The 13,766-nt window shown below is 31.6% G+C and overlaps 2 protein-coding genes across 2 annotated transcripts in view; both read left to right on the top strand.

Annotated features, from left to right (window-relative positions):
- Positions 1 to 13,766, top strand: part of LOC139497170 (uncharacterized) — a 545,683-nt gene that overhangs the window by 446,091 nt on the left and 85,826 nt on the right. The window lies entirely within an intron of this gene.
- Positions 2,901 to 12,758, top strand: LOC139497136 (uncharacterized). Its single transcript, XM_071285227.1, has 6 exons — positions 2,901 to 3,282; positions 5,524 to 5,673; positions 7,403 to 7,550; positions 11,072 to 11,320; positions 12,385 to 12,602; positions 12,689 to 12,758. Exons 1-5 carry the CDS (start codon positions 2,915 to 2,917, stop codon positions 12,577 to 12,579), a joined length of 1,110 nt encoding a protein of 369 aa, XP_071141328.1. The 5' UTR covers positions 2,901 to 2,914; the 3' UTR covers positions 12,580 to 12,602; positions 12,689 to 12,758.

Raw genomic sequence — 13,766 nt, 5'->3', positions numbered from 1 at the left:
CATATATTAAAACCTATCTACACTTAGTTCAATAAAACATCAGAGCATGAAATACTAGTAATCATCGGCACTGAAAAAAGTGTGACATAAACTCGCATAAATTAATAAACTTATAAGTTTTGTATTTTTAAATTGCAGAAACTAGCTGGTCAATGCAATGGTAATGATTGTGAACTAAAGCAGGCATGTATGCCAAAGAGAATGGATTACTACTGTGTACCATTACCTATCCATGTATCTGACAGTAAGTTTAATATATCATAGCATATGCGTTTATGCAATGAAGTCTGATGTGTTTTCATCCCCGACAAGAAATGTGTTTACCTTCAAATTTCGAGTCAAATATCATATTTCAGATGCTTTTAATTGATATTTAGTCATTTTAATTTCTGCTAATAATCAGAAATAGTAAAATGACTAATAGTTTAAAAAATGTTAATCAATTGTTTCAGATCACTGATACATACACATATTAAACTGAAAAATGATGTATGATATGTTTCGCTTGAAAAGTATGAAATTGCAAAATTTCAATTTTCATTATTTACGCTACTTTTACAACACGAAAAGATAAGGTCATATATAAAGGAAGAATTGAACTTGTTATCAAGAACGGGTATATGAAGATGTCAAAAGTCTAGAAAATATTTGGCTTATATGGCCATGTAAAACATTGTTATCCAAAAGTATTATCGTTTATTCGTTCTTCGTGTACTGACATATAATCATATAAGGTAACTATTAAGGATGTTCTGCTCCTCTTGGGTTTGAACATTTGTCAGATATTCTGAATCCTCTTGTTTTAGTTTAAACAATATTTTATTCAAAAAGTGCATGAAATATAATTATACAATATAAATACAGGGATTCGGAAACAAGAAAAACTTATATTAATCCGTCTCCCTTGTTTTATGCATTTAGTTCTAATAGAAACATTTGCCCACGAACCTACTCTTTCCTGATCACAATTTTATTACATATTGTTTAAAAGACATATTTGAAACTTAGTTATGAAAGGAAAATGATGGCAATGCTATTTATGAAAAAAACTAGAGAAAACTATTTCCCGCCAATTTTCTGCATTTTTAGTTTGTTATCATGGTTATTTATATTCTGTTTATTTATAGCAGTGATTTCAGTATCTTGTTATTTTGTAACAGATGAGCGAACATCCTGTGACTGGGTTTGAAGTGAATTTATTCAATATTTTATGAACAACAATTTTATGGAAATTAAACCCATCAATGATATTAACAAAGGAATTTATATGTTAGATGTTGGATTGATATTTATGATATTTTATTCTTAATTGTTCATATCCAAAATTATCCATTTTTGAATTTTCTATTTACAATGATAATTTTGAACGTTCTTTATGTGTCGTGAAATATATGCATGTTATTTGAAATGTATCCTTTTTCAACCTTTTTATTATAAGATAACTCTTCAAGTGAATTGGTCGGTGTTTATATATTGACTTAAGGTGGCTCGGGAGTCTTCTTAAAAATGGATTTTGAAGTACCAGATAACAGTAGGTCTAGATCTTCAATGAAATGTGCACATTTTATGGAGTAATATGTAATTCATGTGTAAGACTTTTAATGAAAATATAGATAATTATATGTCTTATCATGTTTACGGTTGTAATTTCTAAAAATTTTGATACATTCAAAAATACCTACCGTTATCTGGATGATATTTTTTCGTTGAATAATCCAGAGTTCTCTAAATATACTAAGTCTTCCGAAATTTACCCAAAAGAACTTACTTTAACTAAATCTAACATAAACAGCAGCAGTTGTCCTTTTCTAGATTTAGACATTTCAATTTCAAACGGGAAACTTCATACTAAAATTTACGACAAAAGAGACGATTTTTCATTTCCTATTGTTAATTTTCCTTTTTTAGACGGTGATATGCCTTTGGCTCCATCATACGGTGTTTATAAATCCCAACTCGTTCGGTTTGCCCGTGTGTGTTCTGGTGTCATATATTTTAACGAACGTAATCAATGCATCACTGGGAAATTGTTCTGTCAGGGATTTCGATACCATCAATTACCTAAAACTTTTACTAAGTTCTTTCATAGATGCACAGATTTGATTAGTAAATTTGGCTGTACCTGTAGAAAACTTATTAAAAATGGTATTTCACATCCTAAATTTTATGGTAATATTGTACTTAAAGCGAGGAAATCACTATGTGATCCGTGTAAACTCATGGAACCTTTACTTTTTCAAACAAGATAATTAAGAAAAAAAATAAGAATATGTTGTCTTCCGTAAATTATATTCCATTAGAATCGGCACCTTGGGTACGCGGGACTCGTGCAAGAGCGTCTGGATTGGGCCCTTCATTTTTTATATTTTTTTAATTTTTTTAAGTCCATTTTTTCTATTCTTTATTTTTTCACCATTATATTCTCTATATATTTGAGCATCTCATTATTCTCTACTCTTTAATTTGTGTGCCAATTTTTCACTATTCTTTATATTTTCGCCCCATTATTGCGCTATTCTGTAAACCCCCAACCACACCCTGAGTCATATTTTAAAGACACTTTGGACAGTTTAACATCCTAAAACCTAATTGTTCTCATTCTTCATGTCAATTGTTTACTATTTTAAGACTTTTAATTAATCATGTTAATTGATTCGAAAAAAGGTGAATACATGTACATATCATTTAACATCAAGTGTCAAATGTTTCATGTTTTCAGGGCGATAAACAAATTGGGACATTATATTTTCTACCTTTATTAGTCGTTTATAATTCCCTTTATAAGCCTTTTTTAATAGAAGTGTTTAAATGTGCACAAACGGTGGAGTGTGACATGTGAAAAAAATTAACAGATTACAGAAAGGACGAGATGGTTTTGGGTACGAAAGTAACTAAGTCGTCACAAAAAAACAAAATGTCAGCCTCCATACGTAAAAGACAGCGAAGAGAAAATTCAGATGATTCTGACGATGAATGGACGGGAGAATCTTCTGGTTCAAGCCAGAAATGTATACCTCATGACACAAGTGAATGGACTGATAATACTCTTCGTAAACTTAACATAAGTTGGCACCAAACCATAACAAACAGTCCTAATGAGTTACTAGATTTAGTGAATGTTCCTATCTTGTCGGAGGAATTGGAAAATACTTCTACGTATATTGAGAACAAACTTGATTTCGACATGACATTTGATGATATTGATCTTGACTTCAAAGCTGTATATGATAAATTCTCAGGCTTACAACAACTTCTGAGAAATTCTGCTGGAGAAACTCCAAGGTTTATGTCAAAATTATAAACATATACAGATTGAAATAAACAATTAATTTCCCAAATTAATACAGACTTAAGAAAGTTGATTTTTTTAACGAAACCTTGCTAGAATCAAAGAAAAGTTAATAGGACAGTGTTTTTTGGTCCAAAAAATATAAGTTTGCGTTGCTTTTCTTAGCGTATTTTGTACTTATCTCCCATGCCTATCAATTTTGCCCTTAAAATATGTGTCTTGCCCTAGCGTTGAAAAGTCATCTCAGTGCCTTTAGGGCTACTGAATAATTTTTATTTTGCCTTTTGAATAAAGCAGAGTGCACAAAGTCTCTAATAATAAAAAATAACGGGCGCACATATCGACCAATCAGGATTCGCCATACTCTTAATTCTGAATACCATGTTATGCTCATAAAATGGCTGCGCCCATAAAATCTAATGGTGTATTGTAACCTACATGATACAGATGTAGAGTAGTCCAAATAATTATGATGTCTTGGAAGCATATTTGAATTTTTGCTTTGACCCCTTCCTGCAAACAAAGATGTAAGACATCAAAGAAAAAAAATATGAAAGCCTTTCAAGACGTCATAGTTATAATTTGGACTACACTTTTGCTAGTCCAAATGATTATGACGTTTCAAGGCTACATTTTTTTGTAGTTTATTTTTTTTCTGGGACGCCAAATACATTTTTTTTGTAATAATGACATCTTGCAATTACTAAGGACATGAAGGACATTGAATTACTACTAGACTATGAAATTATATATTTTTTTTCTTTCCTTCTGACTTTATTAAAGAAGTCTCACTTTTCCTGCGCCATGTGTCCCAGATTTTTAAATAGCCTTGTAAGACGTCAAATATTTGGACTACACTTTTGGGTATTTAAGTATAAGAAGATTTGGTATGAGTGCCAATGAAACAACTCTCTATCAAAGTCATAATTTGTGAAAGTAAACCATTATAGATAAAATTTAGGTCTTTAAAACAGAGCCTTGGCTCACACTGAATAGCAAGCTATAAGGGGGGGGGGGGTGGTGTACAATGTATCTGCATGAAAGAATGTGATATAAAACTGCCATTTCACGATGAATGAACAATTAAAAATGTCTTGCATCTTGATTTTTTTTAGCAATTTCACAAAACACAATGAATAACGAACCTTTTTCACATCTTTTTATGTGAAATAAGAATTGCTAATAACGTTGCACCCAAAAAACCCTTTACCAAGCTCTATAAAGGGCCCAACAAACAGGTGAAATGACTAGTATAAAACAATTCAAACGGGAGATCCAAAGTTCTTATCTATGTAAAAAACATTAAACAATTATGAACCACAATAACAAACGACAACCACTGAACATCAAGTTCCTGACTAAGGACAGATGCAAAAAAATGCAGTGGGTTCAAACATTTTTATAAGTACCAACCTTCATGACACCCTTACCTGAAACATTTGTGTAACATCACAACATATAAGGACACACTATAAAATATCAATTGAAATTGCTTAATCCTTGTTAATTAAGGGGGGTTTTAATTCTTATTATCAGCTAATTAATTATAGTTCAATTTTAATTATAATTTTAATTAAGAAAGTGTCCACAAGACAGTTTAATTTGAATTAAAGCATATATAAACTAATTTGAATTTAAGAAAACACATTTCTAATGTGAAGTGTATAGTGTGAATTATTTACCTGGATTGGAATTAAAAAAAAGAACACGGCATGCACCTAAATAGCAAACTCCATTCACATCTGATTCAAATTCAATTCGAAATTAAATGTACATGTGAAGAAGGCATAAAACTAGGGAGATGCATTTACAATTGCCAATGAGACAACTAACATGACTAAGCATCATACATGTAGTCCAAATCAGAACTCACACAACAGACCAAAATTACTCTTTTATTTCATATTTGAATGTTTCAAAATTAATCAAATTCTTTGATATACATGTACATGTTTGTATATGTATACATGCACTTCCATTTAACAGGTTTTTAAGGTTGAGTCGTATCCAACGCAGCTCAAACATGTACATGTATGTTATTTATTTAAACAGTCAAATGTATGAAGAAGTTTAATAAAGGCTATCAGCATGATCAGTAATGTTGTTAATTTCATTTTAGGCCTGTGAATTACAAACTAGATGGACATGACGGATGTGTATCATTGATATTGAGCTCAACTTCTATTTATTACTCTATAATATCAAAGGAAATATAATTTGTTTTTATTTTTCAGTTCATTTGAGCAGGTTAGAACATATGGATTTGAATTTCTAGCAGCCGTAAAGAAGCTTGTTGTCAGTAGGGCCTATGCCCTGAATAGTTATAAAGCCTCCTTCCTGACCATTTTAGAATCCTTCTGCAAGATGTGTCAGTTATTTGGAAGGTATTGAAAAGATATACTGTTGATTCATTATTATTCAATGGATACTAATTTTTATGTATTTCGTAGGTACAGGCAAACCAAGAAATCAAATGTTCAACGAATAACAAATTTTCTATAGTCTTGGATGCAGACTTTGGCAAAATCATGAAATTAAATATCCACTAACATGTAAGACCTGTTTTAGATTTCCTTCATCCACGAAAAAATAAAAATTGGTAATCGAAAAAATGAATGAATCCACAGTATATGAATTCTACAGTGCAGAGTTTATGAAAGATGGGCAAGAATTTCATTAGGGCATTGACCATGTAGGAGTCATATAGCATTTACTTTTCCTATCTGTCTGTGCATCAACAATTTTAGGAAATATACCATAGTATATGGCTTTTTCATATATCAGTCAGGGGACTTACTTAAATAAGTGATTTTCTAAATCACTGATTCAAGTAACATTATTTCCATAAAGGTTGGAAGTTAGAGTTGTCTTTCTTTAATAATCACCTATTTAAGTAGTACAAATTAATCACTAGAAGAAGTGATTTAATCTTATTGTAGCTTTAAATATAGAATACTAATGATCCAGGGACTAATATGTTTCTAAACTTATCAGAACCAACATCTGTGTTGTCTAGGATGACCAGGTCATTTCAGGTGATGACCTTGTACTGAATCTAGGATAATGACATAAAAATCACTTGTTTAAGTATCAGACCTCAATTTCCTTCTCAAAAATCACTTCTTTAAGTATCATTCTTTTAATAACCCCCACTAATTTCAACACCCACGAACAGTGGAATTTTTATCGGGAACAGTAGAATTTTATTACATAATCTGAAAGATGAAACCTTGAACTTCACAGGAAAAATACTCCCACTGCTGGGAAAAATCTTTAAAGAAAGTATCAGTTCATTATGTAAAGCCATTATTATAGCATTTTTTCAACTAAAATAGAATTTTCAGTTAAATGATAGCATCAAAGGCATAAACCTTGCTACTTAAAAGAAGCAAAAAGTTCATTTTTTTTAAATTTTACTAATTAAAAAATATTATTTAAACCTATGTGTTTAAAATTTTGAAAAAACTACATAATCCCAATTTGTGACAAAACCTCGAATTTGCTACTCAAATAAGTGATTTAAAAATCACTTATTTCAGTAAGTCCCCTGACTGTATATAGAATGATATGCAGATGGATTTGCATATTATTTATTTATGAAAATTGGCTCATTTATTTTTGTTAAAACATTTTATTTTATATAAAAATTACTAATTATCAGAATTTGTTGTTGGCAAAATACAAAAACTAGAGAATATTGGTAAAAGGCATGGTAGGAGGCCAATGAACTTTTGCCAGATTGATGTGCATAAGACTTTATGAATATTAAATGATTTGGTGACCGTTTGCCCATTAATTTGATAAAAACTTTGGTTTTTTTTTTTTTTATTTTGAGAAATGTAAAGTTTAAATACAAACACTTGTAACATTCTACTCCAAAATGATTTTTTGTGTCAAAAAATGATTTCCATGAAAATTTTTGAAGGGTTAAAGTTGAAATTCATGAAACTGTTATTAAAGCTTTGTTTTTGCTAAAAAACACAAGTTTATGGTACATGTATATATAAATAAATGTAAATGTATTATTAAAAAAAAATTATACCCTGCAGAATGAACTGTTTGTTTTGAATGTAATCTTCAAATTTGATAACATTTGTATTTTATTTATTTCAGTAATGTTTATATGAAAAGAAAATGTAAGATTCATGGACAGGAGGTGAATTCCAAGCCTGACCTCGTTTTTGAGATTGGCAATTCACCATTTGAGACAGCACACAAATTAGAAAACTTTAGTGGGGCATCTACATTATGTGTGGCAGAGGTAATTTATTTAAGATATGGTTTATAATTGTCTATTTTAAATGATAAGGGTCCCAAGTGGTGGATCCAGGAGGGGAGGGTGTTCTGGGGTTGAAACCCTCAGTTCTTTTGGACGATCAATTATATACATAGATGCCAACCATTACGATTTTTCCGTAGTTTTTCCGATTTTGCGATAAAAACTACGCTATTACAGTCAAAGTCGAATAGTTACGGATTCCCAATCATCGACGTTCAATTTTGTAAAACGCGAATTTTTATCATTACTTTTCCGTCCTGGTCCAGTATTTAGGAAACGCCAATGTAATGCTTCTGGTTTCTCGGGAGTTATCAACCTATTGTTGGGTAACTAACTGACTTCCGAAGAGGCAAACTTGCATTTTATTAAGTAGCTTTCCCCCTTTCTCTACTTCTCCTTGACAAAACAAAAATGTTTGAGTCGAGAACATCTGAACAATTAATGAATGGAATACATACTACAGACAACATGTTAAATGACAAATTTTAGTGTACATCACTTTGCAACCACTCGTCAGTAATTTTTATTGGTAAATGCACGTTTATGAATGACTACTGAAAACTTTTCAAAAATTTGGAAAATTTGATAGTTTGTTACTGATTGTGTCAAAAGGGGGTTGGCATCTATGTATATATATAAATTTGTATTTGCATAGGGACATATAGTCATGAAAGTTGGATCCCCCTTTTAAAAATGGCTGGATCCGTCCCTGGTCCCTTTGATTTAGGGACATGTAAGGTTTAGGATTGAGGTTGGGTGAAAATGGTAGTGTAAGGTTTGAGGGTAAGAATGAGGTACAGCATTGAGTGCACACTCTACTTGATATGAAATAATCATCCCTAGGATAGCAATTGGCTTAAAAGATAATGATAAAACATAAAGAATTTGACATGATTATCACCTATTTAATATGGCCCTCTAATGAATTAGGCTGTAACTGCTAACAGTTTCGGTAATTAGTAGAATTGCTAATGTCACATGATTGTAATCAGTGACTGGGTTATTGAAGTTCATGTGTATTTCTTGAAACAATTCAATTTACAAACCTGTGGTAATACTTTGTATTTATAATCATTTGAAAGCAAATTCAAAAGTGAAACTTTGTATATGCCATGTACTGTGGAAAAAAATCAAAGTAAGGCCAACTAAAATTAATTAGTAGATTTTCATCCAAATTTTTGAAAAAAATGGGGCGGGTGGGAGGATTTTATTTTTTAACTTTTATTTCATCTCCTTGTCACGTGTTATTCGATCATATATGCAAGTGTAATAATAAGCTTATATCATGTAAATACATCCATTAGGTATCGTGTATAAGACAATAACAATCAAAACCAAGGAGTAACCAAAGACTCATAAAACCAAAAGACATTTGCACCAACAGTTACAAATAATAAGTAGGAAACAACACAAACTCCACTAAAAACCAGGAATGAAATCAGGTGCTCCGGAAAGGTAAGCATTTCCTGTACCGTATACGACACCCGTCATGTTATTTGTTTGTTTAGTTCGGTAAGGATGGAAGGTTGTTATGACCGAGGAAGAATATCACTGAGATATGATTTCTGACACACTTTTGTCATAATGGCCAATCAGCTCATGATGACAACCATACAATTGAGTGATGACCTTAATTTGATGATTCATAGCCCTGTCTTTTGAGAAAGCAGTATTCCTCGTTCAACAAAATCAGCGTACATGTACTTTGAGCTAGCTAACATTTACTCCATATGCTGGTGCCACTTTTTCAAATTCGTATTCAAGTATTATATTAAAGTATATATCTCTGATTGGCCACCACTGTTCTACATGTAATTGCCGCTTTAGAAACCTATTTTATAGTAAACAGCAGAAATATGAGGAAATGCTCTCTTCAGTTGGACTACCTACATGAAATATATTTTGCTTTCTAAGCTATGTTTTGTTGTCCGAATAAAATGAAGCAAATCCATTGGTATGCAACACGAGTACGATAAGTACAGAATAAAATGAAAACTCAAACAGTGTTGAAAAAATAGTGTTGCCGGGTCCTTAATATGCAAGATGCAAATATAATTACAATGTAGAACAGAGTTGTTACTTGACTCTATCGTGGGTATTTGGACAGAGGATGTTTGCTGGTTTTTTTTACAAAAAAACGAAAGGCATGGATAAATTTATTTCTAAGAGCTTGCTGTAAATTAATAATTTAAAAATGCGTATGTTTGTCGATTTTCTGAACTCAATATACGGTCATTAATCTTAAAAGTTCATGCTTGTGTCAATTTCTTTATTCCAGTCAAATGTGTTCCACGATTCTGACGCTTTTGGGTTTCCTTCACAGTCCAAATTTCTTGAAAGTCATTGTATAAATAAAATAAATCCAAGGTGTTTTACTCGCAAACATTTGTCATTTGTGACATAGTGTATGGCGATTTGCGTTCTTGGACACAGCGAATATTTCCCGCCCTTCTCATAATCAATCTTTTAATTTATTCTCGGTAAATGATGTTGTGATCATAGATCAGCAGAATATATTGACTTAATCATCCAGTTAGAATACTCTAAGTAATACGAAAACCGAAATTTAAAACAGGAAGTTTTACACGAAACGAAATATCGACGGTTACCGGTAACGGAAATGAACAAAATCCGGAAATCGTAATTTTTTCAAAAATAAAAAAAATCGGGGCGGGAAGATTTCAGAGGGGCGGGCGGGGATGAAAATCTATCAATTAATTTTAATTGGCCTAATGGAACATTAGAAGAATTATGAGAACCACCTAAAATATAAAAATAAGGCGATAAGGTAAGATTGCCAATGAGACAACTGTCCACCATAGTTGAAATAAAGTGAATGAAAGCAATTTATGGCAATGGTACAGTCATCAGCAATAAAAAAACATACTGTATAATTGACTATAAAAAGACCCTGATATGAAAAAATATGAAACATTTAATTTCAATTGAGAAAACTAACAGCCTAATTTATAACAAAATAACATGACAGTTTTGAACCAACGACAACCACTGAAGTACAAGCTCCAAACTTGGACAGACACATAAAAATGTGGAGGGGTTAGACATGTTTCTGAGTTCTCAACACTCCACATAAAAGTGTGTTTTCATGTAAATGAGAGGACAAACATACCAGAGAGACATTCAAACTCATAAGTAGAAAATAAAGTGGCAACGTCATGGATAAAAAAAGAAAAAGACCAATAGACAAACAAGTACTTAAAACACATCTTAGAAAACAGAAGATAGAGCGCACAAACCCCACCAAAAACTAATGAGATCTGAGGTGCTCCAGAAGGGTAAACCGATCCTGCTCCATGTGTGGCATATATTGTGTTGCTCATGTACATGATATAAGTACAATCCCAGTAATAAGTCGTACATTGAAAAATAAAATTAGAGGAATACCTCACTCACAGTCAAATGTTTGTCAAATACCAGTAGGAGATATTGTAATGAATACGTTTTATTTAAAAACATGTATTACATAATTTTATGTTTTACAGGTTAAAAAACACATTCATTCCAAAGTTCATAAAAAAAGACGAGAAACCAGATCTTCAGACACAACAAGTGACAATTCAGATGTGAATAAAGACTTACAGGAAACAGATGCAATAACCAAAGTATCATTAATACTGCCGTATGAAATCAATGGTTCATCTCAACATGCAGGACAACTGTTACTGGAAACTAAACATTCTTTGTTTTTATTTTCAAAGGCCAGCATTGGAATAATGTTTACAGAAACAAAGGTACCATTTACATTTAAGTATAACATATCCAAGGTTGTAGGTTGTGTGATAGTTTTTGGTTTCATTAATGTACTTATATCATTGACTTGATGAGTCAATTTGGTTACACATTTAATTTCCAACATACCTGCATTGACAGTGCTAAAAATAAATATTTTTAGTTTATTAAAATCTTATCTGTAGCTGATGTTCATACATTGTATAAAGTTCTTCTGGAATGAAACAAATCAAACTTTTCTTCTTTGTTCATGTTGTTGCTATTTGTTGAGGTCCAATCATTTTACATTCATGAGCAGACACATACCCTCTTTGTTATCGGCTACATATATATGTTCATGATGTAAATGCACTTTTTAAAAGTTTTCTTTTGTAAGAAATTAATATATTAAAGTGAGGGTAATTATAGCTTTGGGACAGGATGGAAACATTTCCAAATTGGAGACATTATAAAGCATTGACTTCATGTCCGCAGACGTGTATCTTCCCACAGCACATTCAGTTAACAGAAAGTTCTGCCTTTCCATGTCTTAAAAGGAATAAAATAAACACATTTCTCTGAACATGCTGAAGGTATATTAACTACAGATCATCGACCAGTACTGTATATTATATACTGTATTATCACTGTTTTACGAAATTTTTCCTTTGATCTTGTTGCCTGATAATTTCCTTTCTAAGCAGAGTCAGGTGATATGAACAGTTATCGCTAGAAATTAATGGTGAAGGTAATTAACAACGTTGTCAAAAGTAAAAAAGCAATAAACTGATTAACAGTGGCCATCTCAACTGGATTGCTTTTCTCACTTTTGCCGTACTGGCTCAAGCCAGAAAATCAATCTCGTTGATATGATCAACAATAATCTATAAATATCAGAAATTATTGCCAGGATTTTATTAATGCTAATGACGTGACTAGGAGATTATTGCAATAATAAGAATTATCATTTTCCTTAATCAGCAATAATGAATCTTGCATTTCTGTCTATTCTTAAAAAATCACAGTAAAAAAAACTTTAATAATTTCCGAATTTACAGTATTAATATAATTATATTCTGTTTATTAGGTGATGATGACTTGTCTGAAACTTAGCCGTAACTACCTCCTTCACATGGAGAAAGGATTAAATGAAACTGATAGTGGTATCATATATTATACAAAGATGTATGACATTCTTAAAGCAGAAGATAGAAAAGAACTCGTTACTGCTTTATTAAGACTAAGCTGCTGTGCAGATGCCATAAAGTTGACAAAGACATGAACATTTTCTCAAACCTAATCCTTGTTTATATAGACATAATTTTGCGTACTGTATATTTAGAAAATTTGTGCTTGTATTTATGTTTGCAATTTTGAAACACACATGCTAGATACTTTATTGTGAATGCAGGAAATGCAATAAATAATGGTGCAACAAAAAGTGTATACATGTATTTTTTTGGAAAATGACGCAGTCATTGTTCCATTACTGGCGACCTGAACTTCATTACATTTCTCTGCCTACCGCGCTTGGTTTCGTATTTACTATTTTTTATACAAACTGGAATTTGCTTGTTTTATCATTTTGCATGAGAGGTCATTGTGTAGTAATCAGCCAGGAACCAGTTTACAAACTAACTGGTTTCTGCTTGTATTCCACTACACTCGAACAAAGTGTTGTAGTTTGACGGGAACCAGTTTAGAATTTGTAAACTACAAAACGTAATCGGTTATTGTTCATTCCGTTTTGGTGTTTCATACCGACTTTTATGGTTTGAATAAGCTTAAGACCCTTCAAACATTAATGTGATAGGTATATTAAAGACTGTTTTACAAAAGGATGGAACTGTTTTGCTTTCAAAGTCGTACTATAGTGATATCTGTTATGTACGGATTTCCACTCTCACCGGTTAATTTCTTCTTTTACACGTGCTTTTGAAACTTCCTGTTTAAACATCGCAAGTTTTAAAATTGTTTTTTGAGTGAATTTAACTTATTTTAACAATCATGAAGCGTTCCAGAATCATTTTCAAGCAGTTTCTTTTTCTCTTTGATGATGGAAAATAGGTTTTTCTCAAGAAAATACCGCAAACGATCGCAGAGGAATTGAAACGTACAAGTCAAGTCGGCACCTGGTTAAATTGGCATCTAGTCAAATCGGCACCTATTTGACGTCAATTCGGCATCCAATAATATTTGTTATAATATTTTCTATTCAATTAATTAATAACTGTTACCAAGTACATAGTGAATATGTTGTTGTGTATTTAGGTAAACAACGAAACCAAAGTGAAATTATGTTGTTGTGTATAAAGGTAAACAACGAAGACCTTACCCAAGCTGTTGTTTTAACAATTAGACAATTATTAAAATAAAATGGAAAACTATGAGTCCCTTTCAATAAATCAAACTTTCATGCCAAATAATAAGCAAATTTAAGGTGTTTTTTTTTCAGTAAAGTTTAAAAAG

The sequence above is a fragment of the Mytilus edulis genome, chromosome 12, assembly GCF_963676685.1.
Source record: "Mytilus edulis chromosome 12, xbMytEdul2.2, whole genome shotgun sequence".
NCBI classification, from domain to species: Eukaryota; Metazoa; Mollusca; class Bivalvia; order Mytilida; family Mytilidae; genus Mytilus; species Mytilus edulis.
Note: the sequence above shows the minus strand (reverse complement) of the source record. Positions and strands in the feature narration are given on the sequence as shown.

What these genes read in the sequence shown, in the direction of transcription:
- LOC139497136 (XM_071285227.1), top strand. Translation starts at nt 2,915, where the DNA reads ATGTCAGCCTCCATACGTAAAAGACAGCGAAGAGAAAATTCAGATGAT. An exon ending in CTACATTATGTGTGGCAGAG is followed by an intron (nt 7,551 to 11,071) that starts GTAATTTATTTA and finishes TATGTTTTACAG; the next exon opens with GTTAAAAAACACATTCATTC. An exon ending in TAATGTTTACAGAAACAAAG is followed by an intron (nt 11,321 to 12,384) that starts GTACCATTTACA and finishes TCTGTTTATTAG; the next exon opens with GTGATGATGACTTGTCTGAA.